The following is a 21,264-nucleotide window of genomic DNA, read 5'->3' as shown; positions in this document are numbered from 1 at the left end:
TCGGGACCCAGCTGCAACATCACCTCCCCTGGGGCGTCTTCCCTGGCCATGCTGTGCCCACCACAGCCAGCTCGCGGAGCTCGGGCGTCCAGAGCCCACTGGGCAAAATCTTGGGGTTTGTCCTGGGTTTGTCTCTATTCCAGGGTCTGGACCAGGAGGAGTGACCACCCTGGCTCATGGCTCCGTCCACACTTCTGCGGGTTCTGCGGGGGGGGGGGGGGGGGCCCTTGCGCTCAGCCCCTCCATGGTTCAGGTTCAGGGGAGTAGTAGTCTAGGCTCCCCGCCCCTGCACACACCCTGGCAGCCAGGCTCACTGTGTTCCCAGTGTTCAGTGGGGCGGGACTCAGGAGGGCCCAGCACAGGGTTCTCAGGGAGCACTCAGAATGGAGGTGTGAGAGCGTCCTCTGGGCGGCGGCCTTGGCTCCTCTCAGCTCACTGCCCTGCCCCCCCCCCCCGACTCTTCCCAAATCCCCACTCCTGTCCCCTCTTCCTTGCAGGCTGCCTGCTGTACCCCCCTCGCACCCCCTTCCCAATAGGTCTACCTGGGCCACTCTTGTCCTCTCGGCCCTGTGTCCTTACCCCCCCCCCCGCCCCACGCCGTTCCTCTCACACCCCAAGCTCTCTCCCACCTTGACTGGCTTCTGTTCCCCAGCTGAAATGTCAGTCTTCACTCTTCCAGGGCCTTCCCCCAGAACTTCAGGGCATGTGTGACAATTCAAACTTGTCACATTCTCTTGCTAACAGGTTTCTTGTGGAACAGCAGGAGGGAAGGGACCTGTGTCTGTCTTCTTGTCCAGTGTCCTCAGGAGAAAGAAGTACTTGCTGAGGGGATGCAGGGAGCGGGCCGGGCTCAAGCGAGCTCCTCCCTGAATAAGCCACCCTGTGTGACTTTGAGCCAGTCTCGCTCGCTCTCTGGGCCTCAACCTACTCCACCTCGCCCCCATCTCCCCAGCTTCAGGGAACTGGGCAAATAATGTCTCGTCCCCAGATATTAGGAGGAGGGACCCAGACCGACCCCCTTCCAGCTCATTCACACTCTCCCTCAGTGAGTCCCTGGCGTCTGTCTTCAGCCTCCCACGGGCACCTCCTCCCAGCCGCACCCTGCCAGCCCCTCCCAGGTGCCTGTGGAGCCGCCAGCTCCCACAGCACCTCCGACCCCAGGCGGCACAACATGGGGGCTCTAAGGCCCTGGGCCCGGTTCCCACTACTGGTCGTGGGCCACCTGCTGGCCCTGGGGATTGGGGCTGCTGTGTTTCAGGCACTGGAGGGGCCGCCAGCCCTCCGGCTCCAGGCCAAGCTCAGGACCGAGTTGGCCGCTTTCCAGGCAGAATATGGGGCCTGCCTGCCACCTGGGGCACTGGAGGAGCTGCTGGGCACCGCCCTGGCAGCCCAGGCACGCGGGGTCTCCAGCTGGGGCGATGGCTCAGAGGCTGGGAACTGGGATCTGCCCTCGGCCCTGCTCTTCACTGCCAGCATCCTCACCACCACGGGTAAGGCTGCCAGGCGGCCGGGCAGGCAGGGGTTCCTGGGGGGCCCTGGCGATGTAGCCCTTCCCTCAGCCCCAAAAGGCCAGACAGATCCCAGGCCTGACTCGGCCTGACATCAGAGCTGGGGCTTCCCACACCAGTACCCCAACTGGTACCTCAAGTTCAGCGGCCAGGCAGGGTGTGTCCTCCTCAGCCACACACCCCGACGCCCCCTGACATCCGGGAGAGATGCCCAGACCCCGTGGCCCGAGGCAAGGTGGGGAACAGGTATTGTAGGGTGGATTCTTTAACAGAAGAGAATGGAGTGAACCCAGGAGTGCAGGTCAGGACCACCGACTCCGGAGAGAGTGGCCAGGGGGAGGAAGTCCTGATGAAACGTTAGCCATGGCGAGAGGGCACAGAGATGAGGGATGACGGAATTCCTGGCAGAGCGAACAGCATGTGTGAAGGTGCAGGGAAATAAAGGAATGGGACCCACAGCCCTGGAGGTTTTTTGGTCCTGTGAGTGGACATCGTCCGTACAAACATCTGCAGAGTGTCTAAATGTCGTCTAAATCTGTATTCCCAACTTCTCTTGGACAATCAGGAGAGCTATATTCACTCTGAGCCAGAATCCCTGCAAGGCGGCGTATTGTCTGGAGAGGAACAAGGCCTGTACTTTTGGACAGAACGCTTCCTCTCCAGGCCAACCCAACACTCTTGTCTCACATCTGGCCCCTCTAGGCATTTGCGTTTACAACCTCTGGACTAGCTGGTCCTGTTCTCCCAGCACACCCTGCTCTCCCGCCTCTCCCTGCCTTGCACATGCTTTTCCAGTCCTGACTGCCCTCTCTCACGCACGCTGCCTCTTTTGTCGCCGTTCATGTCGTGTCTCCACTGACTTTCCTTCATTGTCGTCTCCACCAAAAGGCAGGGCCTGGGCAGACTCAGATTCCAGTGCAAGGCCTGGCACACAGGGTGTCTCAAGACACCTTTGGGCAGGGGAAGAGTGCGTAACGTTCTTCCCAGTGGATTTGGAAGCATCGTATTGGTCAAGGGCAGAGCTGAGGAACCGGAGAAAACCAAGCTTCCTCTGGGGCAGGATAGGGGTTCTCAGAACTGTCCCAGCCTCAAGAGGCCTAAGGTGACTGCCTCTTTTAATGTTCCATTTCCCAGAAAAGAGTGGGCACAGAGGTAAAGGGACTTGTCCAAGACCCCCAGCGAATGAGGAGCAAAGCCAGCCAGAGCACAGGCGGGAGCCGGTCCCCCGATCTCAGCCACTAGAGGGCGGTCTTCTGCCAGAGGCCTCGTTGGGGGAAGGGGGGGACCACAGCCGGCATCCCGCTCGAGTGCTCGTCGCCCACGGCCTCTCTCCTTTCCAGGTTATGGCTGCATGGCCCCGCTGTCGGCGGGCGGAAAGGCCTTCTGCGTGGTCTACGCGGCCCTGGGGCTGCCAGCCTCGTTAGCGCTCCTGGCCGCACTGCGCCGCTGCCTGCTGCCTCTGCTCAGCCGCCCAGGGGCCTGGGTAGCGGCCTACTGGCGGCCGGCCCCGGCCAGGGCCGCGTTGCTACGGGCAGCCGGACTGGGCCTGCTAGTGGCTGGCGCCTTCGTGCTGCTGCCAGCGCTGGTGCTGTGGGGCGTCCAGGGTGACTGCAGCCTGCTGGAGGCCATCTACTTCTGCTTCAGCTCCCTCAGCACCATCGGCCTGGGGGACCTGCTGCCGGGTCACGGCCGTGGCCTGCATCCGGTGCTTTACCACCTGGGCCAGCTCGCACTTCTCGGTGAGTCCAGCTGCCAAGGAGCGTGAGGGCGAGAGGAGGGAAGAGGCGCCCGGACTACGACTCCGTAAACCACTGGGGAGGCCGAGCCGCCCAGGTGGAGGAACCCTGCCCCGGGCTGTGGCGTGGGAGTCGTAGAACCCTGACGGCACCTCTGCGTGGCGCCGGGTGCCGGGGTGGCGGGTCACCTGGCTGGGAGGCGGCAGGGAGCATACGGGCACTGCCAGAGCCGTGCCAGCAACCTCTCCTCACCAGGTTACTTGCTCCTCGGGCTCCTGGCCATGCTGCTGGCTGTGGAGACCTTCTCAGAGCTGCCACAGGTCCGCGCCGTGGTGAAGTTCTTTGGGTCCAGTGGCCCGCGGACGGCTGAAGACCAAAGCGGCATCCTAGGCCAAGATGAACTGGCCCTGAGCACCCTGCCACCCTTGGCCGCAGCCCCAGAACAGACCCCAACTTGCTGATGGGTGCGAGGTGATGGAGTTGAGCTCTGTTCAGGTGGACGAGCTTGAGGAGGAAGCCCCCAGTGAAGGGAGGGGAGGGTGTGATTGTAAGGACCTCAGGCAATAGTGGTTTGTTTTGTTTTGTTTTTTAAAGGGAAAGGCAATAGCCCTGTTCTGGTCCCTTCTTTCAAAATGGGACCCCTAGGGGCGCCTGGGTGGCTCAGTCGGTTGGGCGACCGACTGGGCTCAGGTCATGATCTCACAGCTTGTGAGTTTCAGCCCTGCATCGGGCTCTGTGCTGACAGCCCAGAGCCTGGATTTCGATTCTGTGTCTCCCTCTCTCTGTCCCACCACTGCTTGCACTCTTTCTCTCTCTGTCTCTCAGAAATAAATAAACGTTAAAAATTTTAAAAAAAAAATTTAAAAAATGGGATCCCTAAAGCGATCAACGACCCAAACCCCACCATCCTTAAGCCCCATCATCCTTTGAAGGCGAAGGCCGAGGGGGGTCCTCCGCCGCATCTGGGAAACTCAAAACCCGCCCAGCCCCACTTCGGATCGCAGACAGCCTTATCGGCCTAGCCCCGCCCCCTTCCGTCTATTGAAAGCCCCAGGGCTGAGAAAGGCAGGCCTGGTGTGGCCTCGTCCAACTTTATTGCTCGCGAAGATCAGGAAAGGGGGGAGGGCGGGGGCGCAGCGGCTCACCGGCCATCCCTGTCCCCCCGCTGGCCGGCCCGGGCCCTGCCATCGGGGAGGGGTTCTGTAGGGGTGCTCCTGGGACCCCCAGGCCCCGCGAACACACGCACACACACTCACACGGACAAATAAATACGGCCCGGACGGCACGGCCGTCCAGCCGCTCCTGTCTGTCGGGCCCCCAGAGGCCGCCCTTCTTCCCCCCACACGGGGGCGACGGCGGCCCCTACGGGCGGCGCGCCGCGTCCGTGCGGCCCGGGTCCTCCGCAGCGCTAGTCCGGGGCGGCGACCCGGCGCGGCAGCGAGAAAGCCTGCGGTCCGACTGCTTGAGGCCTCAGCTCAGCGAACAGCGCTCGCGCCGGCTCAGCTGCCGGCTCAGCTTGCGGCGCCGCTGCTCCAGGCCGCGTTCCAGGCGCTCGTCCTCCTCCAGGGCGCTGGGAGGGAGCGGCTTGAAGTCAGAGTCGGGGCCCCAACCCTAGTCTGCCCCCCTGGCCAGAGCGAGCCCTCCTCGGGAATCCGCCCCTAGACGCCCCCCCCCCCCCCCCCCCGTCCCAGCGCGGTCCCCACCCCACTCACATCCGCTCTTTGTGGTCCAGGTCCCGGACCAGCTCATCCCGCTGGTTCACCAGCGACACCAGCTCCTCCAGCAGAAGCTGCTCTCGGCGTTGCTGCGCGGCCGTTTTCAGCCAGTCTGAGGGCGGAGGAGGCCGAGGGTCAGGAGGCGCCCGCCCCTGCTCCGTACTGGCTCTCACCCTCTCCGGGCCCCATCTCCCACCTTCGATAGCTAGCATCGCCCGCAGCTCCCGGCTCAGCAGCTCGAACCTCCGCTCCAGGTCTTGCTCCTCGATACTGGGGTGGAGGGTGCGGGGTGGGTCAGGAAAAGGGGAACAGGAGAGGAAGGGGTCCCGGGGCTCTGACTACTCCCTGGCCTCCCATCCCACCTCATTACCAGTTCGTGTGGAGGGCTGGGCTGAGGAAAGTGCTATACCCCCGTCCCTGCCCCAGATCATCTTCCTTCCAACTGTTCTCCAAATGCTGGATGCTTATAGTGTCTCCTCCCATCCCCACTGCTTTTTATTTTTTAATTTTTAAATATGTATTTATTTTTGAGAGAGACAGAGCATAAGTGGGAGAAGGGCAGAGAGAGGGGGAGACACAGAATCCGAAGCAGGCTCCAGGCTGTGAGCTGTTAGCACAGAGTCCAACGTAGGGCTCGAACTCATGAGCCATGAGATCATAACCTGGGCCAAAGTCGGGACACTTAACTGACTGAGCCACCCAGGCACCCCTCCCTTTTTCTTTTCTTTTTTTTTTTTTTTTTTTTTTTAATTAGGAAACAACCTTGCAGGATCATTTGGATGAACATTATTCATCAGCAGCAAGTATGGGACACTAAAATTATTCTGAAAAATGATCTAAAATCCAAAAGGGAGGCAAACTTGCCTTCATCCTGCAGGACTATCAAAGCAATCATGGTCAAGAGTTGCTTTTGACCCCACTTGGAAACCAGCTCAGATCTCTGTGGGCCTCAGTTTTTCTTATTGGAAGGGTCAAAGGAACAGGCACTCAGCCCTGACTTGCCTGTACCACGTTTTTCTCTCGGCCTTAGTTTTCTGATTCATAAAAACAGTACCAATAAAAGAGGTGTACAATTCATACAGGACTTTTGAGAAGAAGAAAATAAGGTGACTGAGCAATTTCCCAAAAAGACCTTTGCAGAAAGAAGAAAGTAGCGAATAGTTCTAACCAAAGTGGCCCAGATTCCCCTCTGTCCTGCTCGCCCGGGGCGGGCTGGGGGCGGGGCCGGGAGTGGGAGGGGCTCACTCACAGCAGCTGCAGCTGGTCCTGCCTGCGGATGAGAGCGTTCTTCTTGTTGACCAATGTGAACCACTCCTGGATCAGCACCTCCTCCTGCAACCTGTTGGCACCTGAACCCGGCCAGGACGGTCACCAGGCCTGCCGTCAACCCAGGTGGCAAGAGTAGGGCGGCTGGGGATCGGGGCTCGCTTCCTTACGGCATCCCAGAAGCCGGAGCCTGGTGCCTCCGGCAAGCTGCTTCCCTTGTCCCGCTGTAAATGGGGACAGAGACCCCAGCCTTGCCTCCTCCCAACTCCTCCCCAGATCAGGAAGGGCTGCAGGGCTGGGCAGATCTGGTGGCATGTGTTGGGGAGTGGACTCCAGATGTCTGCCCCACCTGACTCCATAAGGCTCCTCAGCTGTGTCTCCACCTCCGCTGCCCGCCCATCTATCTGTCTCTGCTCCTGTTCCAGGGCCTGCAGCTCTGCGCACACGTACTGACTTGTGTCCTGGAACCGTTGCTGCAGAAAAGGGGGGGGGCAGGGGGGGCTCAGTCCAGGCTCTGCCTGGGAAGCGCCACCCACCAGCTCCTCCCTCCTCAGCCCTCCTTACCAGCCCAGCCTCTTCCCCTGGACTTGGGGGTGGCTCCTCCGGTGGGGAACTCCCACCTGCAGACAGAGACCGGGCTAAGGCACCTCCATGTGACAGCTGCCCCCAGGGCGTCCCCAGCTCAGGGTCTGTGAACAGCCTGAACTGAGCTGGGTCACTACTCCTTCACAACTACTCACCAGGGGGCTGCTGTGGGGCTGTGGTTGTAGATGGGCCAGGGGCGGGGCTGGGGTCAGGGCCCAGGCCTTCCTGTGGAGAAAGGGGCCGGTGAGGGATTGCAGGGCTCCCCAACAGCCCTGCCCTAGGGCCAGCCAGAGCCTCATGCACACGCAGGGGAGGAGAGGCCCTCAGCTCCAGGCCCTGCCCACCCCAGCTGCTTCTCCAGTCCTGCATGCACAGAACTCCACCCTCCGTCCCCTCCAGGGAAAGTGCCTCCCCAAGGGAAGGCCATGGCCTTCACCCTGCCTGGCCCTGTGATCCTGGGCCAGTCCACGCCCACTCTGGGAGCCTCACAGTCCTTGTTCCCTGGGCTGGGTTTACAAGGCTTTTGTGAGAGTCAGGGGTGAAAGGCTGTGAGGGGCCTGGCTGGGGCCTCTCCTTCTCCCTCTCGCCCCTTCCTGCTTGGAGCTCCCTCAGGCCACCTCCGACTCCCATCACCCGGTGCTTGAGTCTCCATCGTGGCCAGGGGCCCACGCGGTGACACTGAGCTCCCTTGATGCATGCACCTCATCTCCAGACCCAGGCCGTCTTGGGCCAGCACCTCCATATCCTGGCCAAAAGGGGGCACCCTCCCACCTTATCAATTCCCACGCCCAGACTGCTGTGCTCTTCGTAGAACATTCAGAACGGGTCAGGTGGGCTGGGCCTACCAATTTCAGTCTCCAAAGGCAGGGCTGGCCCTTAATGTGCCCTGCCCCTGGCGACTTGCTGGGTGGGTGGGGGGTCAGCTCCGGGGGCTCAGGTCAGCAGATAGCCTGACCCCTTTGATGGCTCCTGCTCGGGCCACCCTTCTAGGTCACAGGGTGGGGAGAAGGTTGAACTACCCCACTGTCCACTCCATCCTGCGCTTCTCTGAGAAGCGTCCCTGGACAGATGGCGGTCAGATGCCATCCTCTCTGGCCCGTGTCAGTGGCCACTACCCATTCCCTGCCTGCTGACTCTATCCTCAAGTCACAACTGAGGGGTCTTCCTAAAACCTTCACCGGATGGTGTCACTCCCCCAGCCCCCCGACCCCTCTCAGCGCCCAATCTTGTTGCCAAGGCCTGTTGGCAGCTCCAGCCTCAACTCCTACTACCCCAGACCCCACCCAGACACCAGCCGTTGGCCATAGCAATGGACTTTCGCTTCCCCAAATAGCTTCCTCAGCCTGGACCGGCCTCTATCTGGGGAAACCTGACATCAGCAACCTTCATGACCCGGCTCGGCTCCACCTCCATGAGGCCCCTTCGGGCTCCCACACAGCTTTCTGTCTCTCTTCCCGAACTTCACCCCTCCTGAAGCCCGGAGAGTGCCCCCCTCCATGGCCTCCCAGGGCCCCCCCATCCCTGCTTGCACCCCCATCATAGCTGCTGGTTATCTGTGTCTCCCTGCCCAGAGGCAGCCCCTGCAGACAGGATGGGGCCCAGAGAATTCACTCAGGGCCCACCAATTAGCGCTGTTGACTAGACGTTGATGCGTTGGACACGGTGCATATAATGACTCCACCAGTCCCCCCAACAGCTCTGTGATTCAGGGGTCATAACATCACCACTTCACAGAACAGGACACCAAAGGTCAGAGATGAAGCTCGTATAGGTCTGGCCTAGGACCCAGGGCCGTCTAATCCAAAGATGTGTTCCCAAGCTGGGCCACCCACTGGCTGTTTGCCTCTGGGCTAGTCATACTCCCTGGGCTTCTGTTTGTCTTTATGTGAGAGAAATCCGAACCCTGTGGAAACTGGGGGTGGCAGGGTTCCAGAAAGGCATCTGGGGGAAGAACACAGTTCCCCTTTCTTGACGGCACCCTGAAGTAGTATCTCAAGGCCACTCCGTGAAGGACTTAGGCATTTGCTGCTTCTCCTCAGGGAAAGAGGACAGAAAGGCTAAGTGGCTCGCCCAGAGTCCCGCAGCCAGCCAGCCAGTAGTGCTGAGCCTAGCAGAGGGCACCGTTTCATAGTTCCGGCTTCACGGGTGTTCTCAACTTTCTCCCTGAACCTCAATGTTCCCACCTGCAAATGGGGTAATCATTCCTCCCCGGAAGGGACATTGTGAGAAGTCAGTTGGGAGCTAATAAGGGGTCATGGGGGCAGGGCCTGGCACGCAGCGTGCACTCCACCCACAGAGCAGGCAGAGGCAGAAGAGTGGAGGAGAAACCCCAAGCTCAGCAGCCACTGAGCTTACTCACTCAGCCCCGATGGGAATTCCAATGCTTCCTCCTGTCTGACCCCAATTCCCCTTTCTATACCCTCACGCATGGCCACTCCTCCAGGAAGCCTTGCTGGGCCGCACCAGAGGCACCCTGCCCTCCTCTAGGCGTTGCTTCGGCCCCACCCCAGCTTCAAGGTGCCTGACTTCATCCCATCCAGGACTTTGGGAGCTCCCAAGGGCAGGGACAGGCCTGACCACCTCCTACTGCATGCATAGGGCATGGGGGATGGGAACGGCCAATAAGGAGGAGTCCCCTCCAGCCCCGTGGGTCACAGATCTCCTGTGGGACAAGGGCTCCGGAGGGGACTGGCTCAGAAGGACCAGATGCTGGGACTTGGGCAGAGAAGGGTGTAGGACGGAGCCTCCCCTCTAAGATTTAAGGAGCCAGTGACATATGTTAATGAGACTGTGGCCAGAGGACAACAGACAGGCCAGGGGTGACTGTGTCCCTCTGGCCCTTGCGTACCACGTCTCCTAGGGGTGCCTCTGGTGCCCTCTCTGTCTCTCATTCACAATGCTGTGCCTCTGACCTGCTCAAGGCTCCCGTTCTCCAAACCAGCCTTATAACCTGCGGACCTCGTGGGAGACGACTGGCAGATCCCTAAAGGAGACCTGAGCTTTCCTGCTAAGAGCACACTTTTACTTAAGCAGGTCCCCCCATTTGAGAACCATCTCTTCCCATCTTATCAGCCTAGCTCACATGGCTGCTTCTTCCAGAAAGCCTTTCCCGGTTTATTCCCTCCTTTCCTTGGAACGTCATCCCTGGGCAGCTGAAGGCTTGCGGTGGCCTGACAGGGCTGCCCCTGCTGTTGCGGGCAGGATGGGTGCAGGGGGTGGAAGGAACCCCAACTGGGAAGCCACTTCAGTGGCACTTGTCCTTGAGCAAATCCCTGCCTTCTCCGGGACCACCTCCCCTTCAGTGCAATGACCATATGACACCCTGGGAGACCCGAACCCGAGAAATGCAGGGGCTGGGGGAGTGGGGTGGAGGGGGCACCAGGCAGGGTCTCCCAGCTTCAATTCTTCAGAGAAGAATGGGTCTCCAGGATCTGGAGTTAAAGATCCGAACCAGAGATACTTGGAACAGGGAGGCCCTAGCCGGCCCCGCTGAGGACAGAAGCCCTGGCCGGCTTACAGGGAAATGGTGGCTGCTGAGCGACCCAGGGCCAACCGCAGGGAAAGAAACGCCCCCACCCACTTCACAGTCCCTAAAGAGCAGCGTGCTGAGTGCTGACAACGATGGAGCCTCCTAGGAACTTCCTGCTACAGCCCTGATTCCACTACCTGGGTGTCAGGCAGTAAGAACCATTAGCATAGATTCCAAGCTGGCAGCCAAGGTGGAGACCCTGCCCAGGCGGCCGCTCTGGGCCTGGGGGGCCTCGGCCTGCATGTGTCCCCTGAACAGAAGCCCACTCCGGCGCCGGGGGACTCTTCCCGGACACCACGGCCCCCGCACTCAGAAAGCGTCCAGCCGAGTCCTGCTGGCCTGAAGCCGCCGCCCCTGCGCCGTCTCTGCCCTTGGGGCCCCTCAGGACCCATCCCTCTCTGCCCGGCCACCCTCGACCCCGCGCCACAGGAGGGCACTCACCGCAGCCGCGGCCCCGGCGGCCCCCGCGTCCGGGTCTTCCACCGAGAAGGAGTTGCTGTTCCGCAGCCGCGAGCGCCTCTTCTTCAGCAGGTCGGCGTCGCGCACGTGGGAGAAGGAACCGTGCGCGCGGGGCGGGGGCACCGGCCCGGCCTCCCCGTTGACCGACGGCCGCCGCAGCCTCACGCCGCCCCCGGCGCCCGGCGCCCCCGCCCCGTTCACCAGCCCCTCGGCCGGGGGCACGGACGCCCGGGCTCCGGGACCGTCGGCAGGGGCTTCCGCGGAGCGCGCCTCCGGGGCGGCCTCCGCACCGCGGTCCTTGGAGGCCGCCTCGGGAGCCGCCCCGTCCGCGCGGTTCTCGGGCTCCTTGGGCCCCTTGGGCCCCTTGGGCTCCTCCGGCGCCTCGGCCCGGTGCTCGCGCAGCCGCTGCGCCAGGCCCCCGGCGTCCAGGCCGTCGGGCGGGCTCGGCTGGGCGCTGGCCACGCGGTACGTGCCAGCGCCGCCGCCGCCCTCCAGCTGCACCAGCTGCAACTCCTGCCCGGTGCAGAAGGCGCGGATCTGGCACAGGTACGTCATGACGATGAGCTTGTCGGGCACCGACAGCAGCACCATGTCCGCCGGCTCCAGCAGCCGCGACACGCCCAGAGCCGCGAAGCCATCGAAGGCCTAAGAACGGTGCGCTGGGGATCAGCGGCGGCGGCGGCGGGTGTTACCCAGCGACGCTGCGGCCCCGCCCAGGACCGCCGGAGGAATCCCCGCGACTGGCACGCCGGGGTTTTGCCTAGCAACGCCTTCACCCTTCTATTGGGGGAAATCTAGCAACAGGGCCCGCCCCCGCGTCACCCAGCAACTGCACACCAAAGGGCCGTTTTGGAAAAACCATCTGGGGGAAATAGGCTTTAAAACAAAACAAAACTAAGAAAAACGAACAGTTTAAAGACCAAGAGGGTGAAAAAGTGACAGAACTTCCCAAACCCACTTGCTGGGGCCCTGCAGCCCGTAGGTCCCTCTCCTAAGGACAGACGGACCCTAAATGTTGGATCTACGGCCTGGCTCTGGACCCTTTCCCCCCAGGCATCGCTCTCTCTCCATCTCACCTGCTTGTTGTTCTGCTTGATGTTGAGTGGGTCCAGGGAGGCGTAGTCGCTGCAGAGAGAGGGCCGGTCAGAGGCTGAAATCACACTGCCCTCCCAGCAGGCTCCCTCATTCATTCCCACCCCCTCTGGCCGCTCACATCTTGTCTGGGTAGAGTCGGTGCAGGATGGCACAGAAGGCCAAGCCGTTGCGCCAAGATGTAGTGAAGTTGGTGACTCGGACACCACGGTAGCCAGCGGTGACTTCCTGGCACCACTCCAGCAGGGATTGACTGGAGCTGACCAGAGCACGTGGTGCCTAGGGACACAGGGATGGGCTCAGGGAATGTGAACGGAGGACCTGTATACCCTCTGACCCCTGGGCACAAAATAGCCCTGGCTCTGGGTTTGCAGGGGTCACCAGAGACCACTGGCCAGAGCCTTGGGACTAGGCAAAGGGTTTCCAGCTCTGTGGTTATCTACCAAGGTCACCTAAAAGGTCAGTGGCCCCCAGGCAAGATCAGAGGTCACCAGCAGCCACACCTCAAGGTCAGCCCAGAAAATCAGCTTAGGGGTGTCCGGGTCCATGCAGCCCAGGGAAGACAGATGGGGGAGCCAGGGCATCCTGAGAGAGGAGAGGGTGAGGGGGGCTCCTTGAAGCTGAGCCCCTATCCCACCGCACCCCAGTCGACCAGGTGGGTCCATGCAGAGCCGCCGTTAGCTCAGCCCCAGGTTAGTGGAAAGCAGCGGACTGGGCCCTCGGCGGCCCCCATCCCTACCTGGCTGCCTGGCAGCCTCCCGTCCTCTTCAGGCTCCTCTGGGGAAGAGGCCCCCGAGGGCTTGGGCACCCCAGCCCCTGCCCCGCTGGCCACCTGCACCTCAATCAGGCTGGCCTCCGGGAGGTTTCCCTCGGCTTCTTGTCCCTGCTCAGTCCCTGAGAACCCGGCCTCTGCTTCCTGGGCCTCAAAAATACCAGATTCGTTCTCTGGAGGCCCTAAAATCTCCGTCTCTGCTTCCTGGGCCCCCCAAGCCCCAGACTTGGCCTCTGAAACTCCCAGCACCTCAGCTTCTGCCTCCTGGGCCCTCAAAACTGTGGTCTCTGCCTCTGCTCCCTGGGGCCCTAAAACTCCACGCTTAGTGATGGAATCCTGCAAAGCTTCATATTGGAGAGTCTCCCAGAGCCCAGTCTCTGCCTCCTGGACCCCCAAAGTCTTAGCCTTGTCCTTCTCAGCCTCTAAAACTGTCGTTTCTGTCTGTTGAGTCCCCAGTCCCTCAGCCTCTGCCCTTCCAACTCCTGGCCCTGAAACCCTTGAGCCCCCCACCTCTGTCTCCAGGGCTCCTGCTATCTGATTTTCTATCCTGGGAACCCCTGAACCCCCAGCTTCTATCTCCTGGGTCCCCGGTATCTCCGCTGCTGCTGTCTCAGTCTCAAACCCTGGGATCCCTGAGCCCCCTACCTCTGTTTCCCGGGTCCCTGCTGTCTCAGATTTTATCCCTGAACCCCCCACCTCAGCCTCTCGGGTTTCCAGTATCTCAGCCTCTGCCGTCCCAGCTTCTGTCTCTGGCATCCGGGAACCTCCCACCTCTGTCTCCTGGGCCCCCAATATTTCACATTCTGCTATCTCAGCTGCTATCCTCAGTATCCCTGAACCACCAGCTACCTCCTGGGTCCCCACTATCTCAGTCTCTGCCGTCCAAGTCTTTGTCCCCAGAAACCCTGAACCCTCAGCCTCTGTTTTCTGGGCTCCCAGTTCCTCAGACTCTGCCATCCCAGCAGCCTCTGACTCTAGGAGCCCTGATCTCACGATCTGTGTCTCCTGGGCCCCCGATGCCTTGGCTTCTGCTGTCCCCATCTCTATCTCTGGGAACCCTGATCCCTCCACTTCGGTCTCCTGGGTCCCCAGGACCTCTGACTCTGCCACCCCCGTCTCTGTTCCCAGGACCCTTGAATCCCGAGTCTCTGCCTCCCAGACCCCCAGATCCCTAGACATCACCCCCTGGCCAGTTGCTGGCGGGGGTCCCTGGTACCCGCTCACCTGGGGCCTGGTGCTTGCTGCTCCAACAGAGGGACCCTGCTCCAGGCCTGTCCCCCCAACACCAGGGGCTCTGCCTCTCACCTCTGCACCCTCTCTCTCCTGGCCTGCAGCAGCCCTGGCCCCACTGAGGTCACCGAGATGCCTGGTGTGCCCTGCAGGGTCTGCTGGGGGTGGGCTCAGGACTGTGGGAGCCTCATCCCTGGTCCTGACCCCCGTCTTCCCCTGAGAGCCCCTTGGAGGAGCCTCGGGAGTCCCCTTGAATCTTGCCTCAGACATCACCCCTACAGCCTCTGGTCCCTCAGTGTCCACATGTCTCACCTTTGACATCTGCTCAGCCTCCACTTGACTCCCTTCTAAACTCTCTTCAGCCTCCCCGGCTCTGACGTCTGACCTCTTAGTGTTCACCTCTCTGACTCCTGACTCCTGCTCAGTGTCCGTCCCCCCAGCCCCCCGCCTATCCCCAGCGCTCCTCCCCTTAACCTTAGGTTTCTGCCCCCCCAAAGAGTCTCTGGAGCCTCCACCCTCAATGCCTGGGGCCAGCCTGGCTCCCTGAGCTTCTGTCCCTTCCTGCGGGCTTTCCTGGGCCTGGGTCTGCCCAGAAGAACGCACTCCTGCCGGGGGATCCCCTGAGGCTTTGGGAGCCTCATCTTCCCCTTGGGGGACTAGGGGCCAGGGGGCATCAGAGCCTTTCCGGAGCCGAGGGGCTGGGGTGGGGGCCACCTCCTGGCCTGGCTGTCTTGAAGACCTGGGGAGAGAGCAGGAGAGAGCATTTTTAGCCCCATCCCCGCCCTTCAGGTTCCTAGGGCCCTGGAAAGGCACGCTGGTAGGAGTGCAGCTTTCTAACAGTGGGCAGGGGACAGGGCTCGTGCCAAAGCTCACCTCTTCTCTGGTGGGGTTCCCGGGGGCCTTGGGGCCTTGAGGCCCACCTGGCCCCCTGCTACAGTAGCTCTTTCAGACCCCTGGCCCTGGGAGGTCCTGGCTGGGGGCGCAGGGGCACTCACAGGGGCCGGGCTGGTATCCTCCACACTAGAGGGGTTGGCAGCTGGGGAGGAAGGAAGGGAGGGGTGCTGAGGCCTGGGCCCTGAGGCTGGAGGTCCATTCCCTCCCCGGTCCCAACCCGAGCCTGGGCCTCACCTGCCTGCTGGTGCTGGGCCCGGCCCTCCTCCTCCTCCTCACAAAGTGTCTTCAGCTCCCGAGGGGGATCTGGGGTGGGGATGGTGGGGGGGCAGGTCAGCCCAGGGGAGGGCCCTGCAGGTCTGACCCTCTCCCCCCAACCAGAGTCCTGGGCCTACCTGGGAAACGCCCCAGCCTCAGGGCACCGCCCCGGCCTGCGAGAAGAGACAGGCCCTCCGATGCAGAGAAAGAGAGAGAGAGAACCACAAGGACAGACAGAAACAAAGCCTTAACAAGCAAAAGGGAGGGATGAGGAAGCCAGTGAGGAGGGCCAGGGTGGGTGGCGAGGGCTGGGGAGATCAGACTCCCCTCTGCGCGTTTGGCCCTGCCGTCTCCGGGCAGGTACCCGCTCAGGGCTGATGAGAGGGCCAGCGGCTCTGGGAACCCATCCTGCAGGACTCAGCCAAGAACCCAGGCCGCCGCAGGACCAGGAGCCAAGTTTGGACAGTCAGGGCTGCCGGGGCAGGTTGGGGCTGCCCGGGCCGTAGTGAGCCCCCTCACTGGGCGTGCTCAAGGCAGGCCCTGGCCCGGCACAGCGAGGGGCTTATGGGCAGGCTTATCCCCCACCCTCCCTAGGTCTTGGAGATCTCAGTCCATGGGAGGCTGTGAGCCCACCTGGCTGGGGGACACGAGCCCGTGCCTCAGGGGCACCTGGACCATTGGCCTCCTCCTCGTCACTCTCAGCGAAGTCGTCCAGGTTGCCCACGTCACTAGGCTTCACGCTCATGAGGCTCGCAAGACTCTGCATATCATCGTCCCTGGGGGTGGGGTGGGGGGTCAGAGGTCAGGGGTCGGGGCTGGGGACAGAGATTACAGACTAAGGCCAAGGGAGGAGGATGGGCACTCACGTGGCACGGCCCTCGCGCAGCAGAACCCCCGAGAGAGTGAGGCTCAGCTCCGCGTGCACCACCTTCACCGACTTGGGCTTCAGCCGCAGCCGCAGGGGGACTGGGGCAGGCACGGGCCCCGCATGGCGGGCCAGGTCCACCTCTGCGGTGGCCAGCACCTTCCGCTGCCCCTTGGATTCCTGTGGGCCGGGGAGAAGGGCCGGGGGGAGGAGCATCAGTGCCGCCCCCGAGGCCCCAAGAGCCCAAGCCCCTGCCTGCCCGGCCACTCACATTCTCAATAATAAACGTCCACTCTTTGGCCTCGTACTGGTCCACGTGAGGGTCCTGGGAAAAGGGGGAACTGGTGAGTACGGGGGCTGCTGGGGTGAGGGCGGTACGGGGAGAAGGGCCAGCCGTCTCTCACACTGCTTCTAGCAGCTATGTGTGCGTGCTACCCGCTCCAGAGAGACCTCCTGGGCCACCCACACTGAGCAGGCTACCCCCACCCCCATCTTGCTTCTTGGCCTCACCCCTCCGTTCTGATTTGGATGGATAACACACCGGGATCCCTCGTGGCTGCCTGGGTTGTAATCGGCCCCTCCCATTCCCACCTACGCAGGAAGGTTAGAGACTCACCCTGTATAGGGTCACAGAGATGTCCACATTCTCTGGCACCATCCACACCACGGTGCCCCGGTACGGGTTCTGGATGCCGGGCTGCCAGCTGTGGGCCTGCAATGAGCAGTCTGAAGCCTCCCCTGACTCTTAAGTCTCCCCTTGTCCCCTGTCCTTACCCCCAAACTTGACCTCATCTTTCTCTCCATTCTGTGGATTCTTTTTTTTTTTTTTTTTAATGTTCATTTAGTTTTGAGAGAGAGAGCACAAGCAAGGGAGGGCAGAGAGAGAAGGGGGACACAGAATCCGAAGGAGGCTCCAGGCTCTGAGCTGTCAGCACGGAGCCCAATGCGGGGCTCGAACCCCCGAACCACGAGATCATGACCTGAGCCGAAGTTAGATGCTTAACCGACTGAGCCACCCAGGTGCCCTAGCGTTGATTTAGTTTTTAGAGAGAGAGAGAGCACGAGCAGGGGAGGGGCACAGAGAGAGATGGACAGAGGATCCGAAGCGGCCTCAAGATGACAGCAGCAAGCCCAACGCGGGGCTCCAACTCGTGAAGCACGAGATGGTGACCTGAGCCCAAGTCGGAGTTTCAACCAACTGAGCCACCCAGGAGCCCCCGTTCTGCGGAGTCTGGTCCAAACCCGAAGCTGACTCCACTCTCCCATCAGTCCTCACCCACTTACCCCGCACCCACTGTTGGCCTCACCCCCAACCTGGACCCCCCAGCTGACAACCTCCCCCACCTTGGAGCAGATGCGTCTGTTCCGCCGGGTCCACACCACCACCAGCTTATCCGGTTGCCTAGGGGTGGGGAGAGAGGGGGCTACTCAGTCGGGCCCACTCGCCCAGCCTCTCCATCTCCTCCGGGGTCTTCCTTCTGCCCACACCCTCCTCGCCCAGGAGAGGGACTGGACAGCCCATTATCTGGAGCCGCCAGGAGCAGGGTGGAGCTGCTTGAGGCAGGGTGAGGCCCAGGGCAGAAGGGCAAAGGCCCAGATGTGTGTGGGCCGACAGGGATTATGAAGACAGGCAGCCAGAGAGACAGAGACATAGAGAGACAGGCACACACAGAGACAGGGAGATACACATAAACACAGCGAGGACCCTGCAAGAGACACACAGACTCAGAGACACAGGGAGAGACAGACTTGGAGGAAAACAAACCCCATCACTCACAAATATGTGGGGAGTGTGCACTGTGAGCCCAGCCCGGTTTAGGGGCAGAGCAGAGCACAGAAGAAATGAGACCCTTTCGGGGGCTGAGGACAACAGAGGTAGGGGTGGAGGGCCAATCAAGAAAGAAAATAAGTGAACACGCTGGCTTCAGGGAGATGGGAGAGAGCCACTGGGGTCTCCTTGAACTTGGGGTGTCTGAGCAAGGCATGAGTGGGGGAGGGACAAGCTCGTGAGGCTCTGGAGAAGGAGGGTTCCAGAAGGGATGGCAAGTGCAAGGGTCCGAGGTGGGGGACGGAGTGGGGGGGGGGGTGGGGGCTCGGGATCAGAGCGAGGGGCAGAGGGTGGGAGGTGATCAGAGACACACAGGGTCAGTTTGTCATCAGACAACCACCCAGGGCCTTCCACGTCCAGCCCTTCGCTGGGCTCAGAGGCCCTGAGAGCCAGCCATGCCCCCACCTCTCAAACCCAGAGCCCTGGACTCTAGCTCTGCAGGGCCCCTGACTCCCACAAGGGGCATCAAGAAAGACTTCCAGAAGGTGACATCCAAACCAACTGCATACACCGGGCCCGACTCAGAGAAGAGGCAGAGACGTGAAGAGACAGACAAAACAAGGGCCAAGAGTTGCCCGTGCAGGGCCCAGCCCCACAGCGATAACACGTGGGTGCGGGGAGAAGGTCCTTTTGGGTTAGAGGGTCCAAGTGCTGCCCACGAGGGTGGGGGTGGTTGAGGGGACCATCAGGCCGAGGGCAGTACAAGAGCCCTCTTTGCCTGCACCCGGCCCCAGGCCAGGGCACTTAGGTTCACCCACCTCACTGCCCCTCTGTAGGCAGGGCCAGGATAAATGGCTCTCCCATCAACCCCTGAGAATCCTGAGGCCCGGAGAGGTTGGGAGCCAGGCAAGGTCACAAAGCCAAGCGCAGAGCCCGCCAGCCTGCAGCCAAGCTCCTCTCCCCAACCCCAAACTGCAGGTGATGGCTGAGCAAAAGTAACCACCACGGGGCCTTCCCAGAAAGGGGAAGCAGACAGGGGTGCCTAGAGAGGGCGGGGCCTGGCTGGGCAGCCTGACTCAGGCCAGGCACGCCCTCCTGGGGAGCCTGAGATCTGGGCAGGGGCAGCTTCCTAGCCTGGGCTCCTAGCTCAGAAGCCCAGTAGGCCCTGCCCACCCCCGTGACTCAGATGCATTGACACTGCCCGCACCCTAGGCCTGCTCTCTGGGACCATGCCCAGCGTCCCCTTGGGCTCATCCTGGATGCTGGGGCAGAAGGCAGCAGCCAGAGACCAGAGTTCAAGTCCTAGCCCTGTGCTGTGTTACCCTAGTCAGCCCCTGTCTTCTCTGGGCCTCGCCAAATGGAGTGAAGGGCCCTCCAGCTGGCCCAGTCAAAACCACGGATCTGGCTGCTGCCCAAGGGACCCTAGCCTCCTGCTCACTCCCCTCCCTTTGGACCCCATGATCCCTTCCTGCCCCAGCAGCTTTCTCTTGGGAGCCTAAATTTAGCCCCGCCTGGCGGGCGAGGCCCCCACAGCTGCGCCCTAATCCAGCCAAGGGAAGCCGACACCAGTGAGCACGTATATTTAGGGTGTGACGCAGGGGTCCGGGCAGCTGCGGGTGGGAGCCATGTGAACAAGATGCCCCCGGCTCCTTTGGGAGTCTGAGCCAGGTTCTGTGCCCTCTCACACATCTCCCCCTGACCGGGCCACCTCGCCCTCCCTAAGCCCTCTCTCCTCCCAGACTCACAACCTTCTAGGCCCTCAGGCCCCTTTAAGCCGATCCCTGCCTCCCTCCTCATCCCTCTCAGTACTCAGTTTCCCCTTTTAAGGACATTGTGGAGACTTATCCAGCCTCCCAGCATCCACTCTGGCTGAGGCCTGCGTGTGTGCGTGCGTGTTCCTCTGGCTCAACAAGTGGGCAGAGGGGGAGGGGGCAACATCCTTGTTCTGAGCTGGACCCGTCGATGGAGGTTTCTGCCGCGGCCTGGCCACCCGCAGACCTCAAAATTTGCTCCCTTTTCCGATGCCACCGGGAACCATCCCTCTGGTGAAAAAAACAGGAGGCCTCCCTTCCCCCAGCCCTGAGCGCAGCCGAGGAAGGTGTGGGCACAGACAGACAGATTCCCAGGCCTGCAAATTCTGACCTCCACTCCCCAACAGCTACCCACACCACCAAGTCTAGGGGCCCCACAAACTGCAGAGGCACTTTTGAATCTCTGTCTGGGACGCCAGGGCCCAAGGTGGGGCAAGGGGCCTGTTTGGCCCCTGGGTTGGGGGCAGGGTTCTCTCAGGCTTCAACGGCGCCGCCACAGGGTCCCGGCCAGCCCGGCGGAGTCCCCCAGGCCTCCCTGTCACTCACCATTTCTTGGTGCACTCCACCACCAGCTCGTGGTAACAGGCCACAAACTGGAACTTGGCGGCCCGCTTGCCCACGCGCTGCAGGCGCTTCCACACCGAGGTCATGGCCCCCGCCGCCCCCGCCGCCGGATCCTCAGACTCTGGGCTCCCGCTGGCCCGAGACCGCTGGCCGGCCCTGGGTCCCCATGGCCTCCGGGGCTGCTATCCGAGCCGCCCGTCCCGTCCGTCGGAGATGTCCGAGGCTCGGACCCGGGGCCGATCTCCCCGGGGAGGCCGCTGGGGCCCGCCGGGTGGTCCGGCTGAGTCGGCGGGTTGTCCGGGGCGCGTCGGGTCGCTGGAGCGCTGAGCGGCGAGCGCGCCGTTTCCTGGAGCCGCACCCCCGTCGGAAGGCGGGCGGGGCTCCGGCGGGGGCGGGGGCCGGGGCCCGGGCGGGCGCGGGGGGCGGGGCGGCCCGGCTTCCGGGGCCTCGCGCCTCTACCGCGGTTGGCGGGGAGGGGAGGGGTACCGAGGGGGACGCCCGGTCCGCAGCGCCGGCTCGCAGCGCGCCGAGGCGGTGCGGACGCGGGGGCCAGGGGAGAGAGCAACCGACAACTTGGTGCCGCCCTCTCGAGCATTGCCCTGGCCGCCACCCTTCCTGCCCGCAGCCCTGGGAGGTATGTACTGTTGGCCCCATTTCACAGGTGGTGGAAACAGAGACCCGGGAAGAACGGACTTGCTCAGGTCCACACTGAGAACCTGGGCCAGAGCCAACTGCCCTCGACACGGGTGGCGGACTTCTGCTGCCACCTGAGTCTTAACCTAAGTAGGAAGGAGCAGAGTCAGGGGTCAACCTGGGTGGCCCTACCTGTGGGCAGCACCCATTTGCCAGTCTCAGAACCTGACTCCTTAGCTGGCAAGTGGGAAGATAGCCCCAACATCACACAAGCAGCTGACTTCCAACAAGTGTGTGACCTTGGGCAAAGCACCAACACTCTGAGCCTCAGTTTCTACCTCTGTTAAGTAGGGATAATTATAGTTCTGCCTCTTACACAGTCACTGAGAATATGAAATCCTGGGAAGCGTTTAGTACGGAGACTGGCTGATTTTCTGAGGTCTTATTAAATGGAATCCGCTACCCGGGGCACCTGCGGGGCTCAGTCGGTTCAAAGTCCGACTCCTTGGTTTCAACTCAGTCCCGATCTCGTGGTTCGTGAGTTCGAGTTCCGTGTCTGGCTCTGCACTGGCAGCATGGAGC

The 21,264-nt window shown here is 62.1% G+C and overlaps 2 protein-coding genes across 5 annotated transcripts; one reads left to right on the top strand and one right to left on the bottom strand.

Annotated features, from left to right (window-relative positions):
* The first annotated feature begins 242 nt into the window (after nucleotides 1-242).
* KCNK7 (potassium two pore domain channel subfamily K member 7) lies at nucleotides 243-3,940 on the top strand. The gene is made up of 3 exons (XM_030332140.1): nucleotides 243-1,490; nucleotides 2,849-3,247; nucleotides 3,500-3,940. The coding sequence occupies exons 1-3, from the start codon at nucleotides 974-976 to the stop codon at nucleotides 3,703-3,705; spliced, it is 1,122 nt and encodes a 373-aa protein (XP_030188000.1). The 5' UTR covers nucleotides 243-973; the 3' UTR covers nucleotides 3,706-3,940.
* Nucleotides 3,941-4,301: 361 nt separating this feature from the next.
* Nucleotides 4,302-20,390, bottom strand: EHBP1L1 (EH domain binding protein 1 like 1). 4 transcript variants are annotated; one of them, XM_030333933.1, is made up of 19 exons: nucleotides 20,032-20,390; nucleotides 17,251-17,308; nucleotides 16,523-16,618; nucleotides 16,178-16,231; nucleotides 15,908-16,086; nucleotides 15,675-15,817; nucleotides 15,021-15,089; nucleotides 14,766-14,928; nucleotides 13,887-14,631; nucleotides 12,012-12,169; nucleotides 11,875-11,923; nucleotides 10,781-11,443; nucleotides 6,966-7,035; nucleotides 6,790-6,845; nucleotides 6,575-6,698; nucleotides 6,209-6,308; nucleotides 5,156-5,229; nucleotides 4,957-5,071; nucleotides 4,302-4,814 (listed from the first exon to the last, which is right to left on the bottom strand). In XM_030333933.1, the coding sequence occupies exons 1-19, from the start codon at nucleotides 20,133-20,135 to the stop codon at nucleotides 4,715-4,717; spliced, it is 3,120 nt and encodes a 1,039-aa protein (XP_030189793.1). In that variant the 5' UTR covers nucleotides 20,136-20,390; the 3' UTR covers nucleotides 4,302-4,714. The 4 variants fall into 4 exon arrangements, with proteins under 4 accessions (XP_030189793.1, XP_030189791.1, XP_030189794.1 ...); XM_030333931.1 differs by having other exon boundaries at nucleotides 12,630-14,631; nucleotides 20,032-20,389; XM_030333934.1 differs by lacking the exon at nucleotides 13,887-14,631 and having other exon boundaries at nucleotides 14,888-14,928; nucleotides 20,032-20,389.
* Between the last annotated feature and the right edge of the window lie 874 nt (nucleotides 20,391-21,264).

This window comes from Lynx canadensis, chromosome D1 (assembly GCF_007474595.2).
Source record: "Lynx canadensis isolate LIC74 chromosome D1, mLynCan4.pri.v2, whole genome shotgun sequence".
In the NCBI taxonomy this organism is placed as follows: Eukaryota; Metazoa; Chordata; class Mammalia; order Carnivora; family Felidae; genus Lynx; species Lynx canadensis.
Note: the sequence above shows the minus strand (reverse complement) of the source record. Positions and strands in the feature narration are given on the sequence as shown.

Coding starts and splice junctions, on each gene's coding strand:
- KCNK7 (XM_030332140.1), top strand. CDS start 974: ATGTCTCGTCCCCAGATATTAGGAGGAGGGACCCAGACCGACCCCCTT. Junction 1,491..2,848: donor CAGCATCCTCACCACCACGG/GTAAGGCTGCCA, acceptor TCTCCTTTCCAG/GTTATGGCTGCATGGCCCCG. Junction 3,248..3,499: donor GGGCCAGCTCGCACTTCTCG/GTGAGTCCAGCT, acceptor TCTCCTCACCAG/GTTACTTGCTCCTCGGGCTC.
- EHBP1L1 (XM_030333931.1), bottom strand. CDS start 20,135: ATGACCTCGGTGTGGAAGCGCCTGCAGCGCGTGGGCAAGCGGGCCGCC. Junction 6,309..6,574: donor GAGGAGCCTTATGGAGTCAG/GTGGGGCAGACA, acceptor GGCCGGGTTCAG/GTGCCAACAGGTTGCAGGAG. Junction 4,815..4,956: donor CTGGACCACAAAGAGCGGAT/GTGAGTGGGGTG, acceptor GCTCCCTCCCAG/CGCCCTGGAGGAGGACGAGC.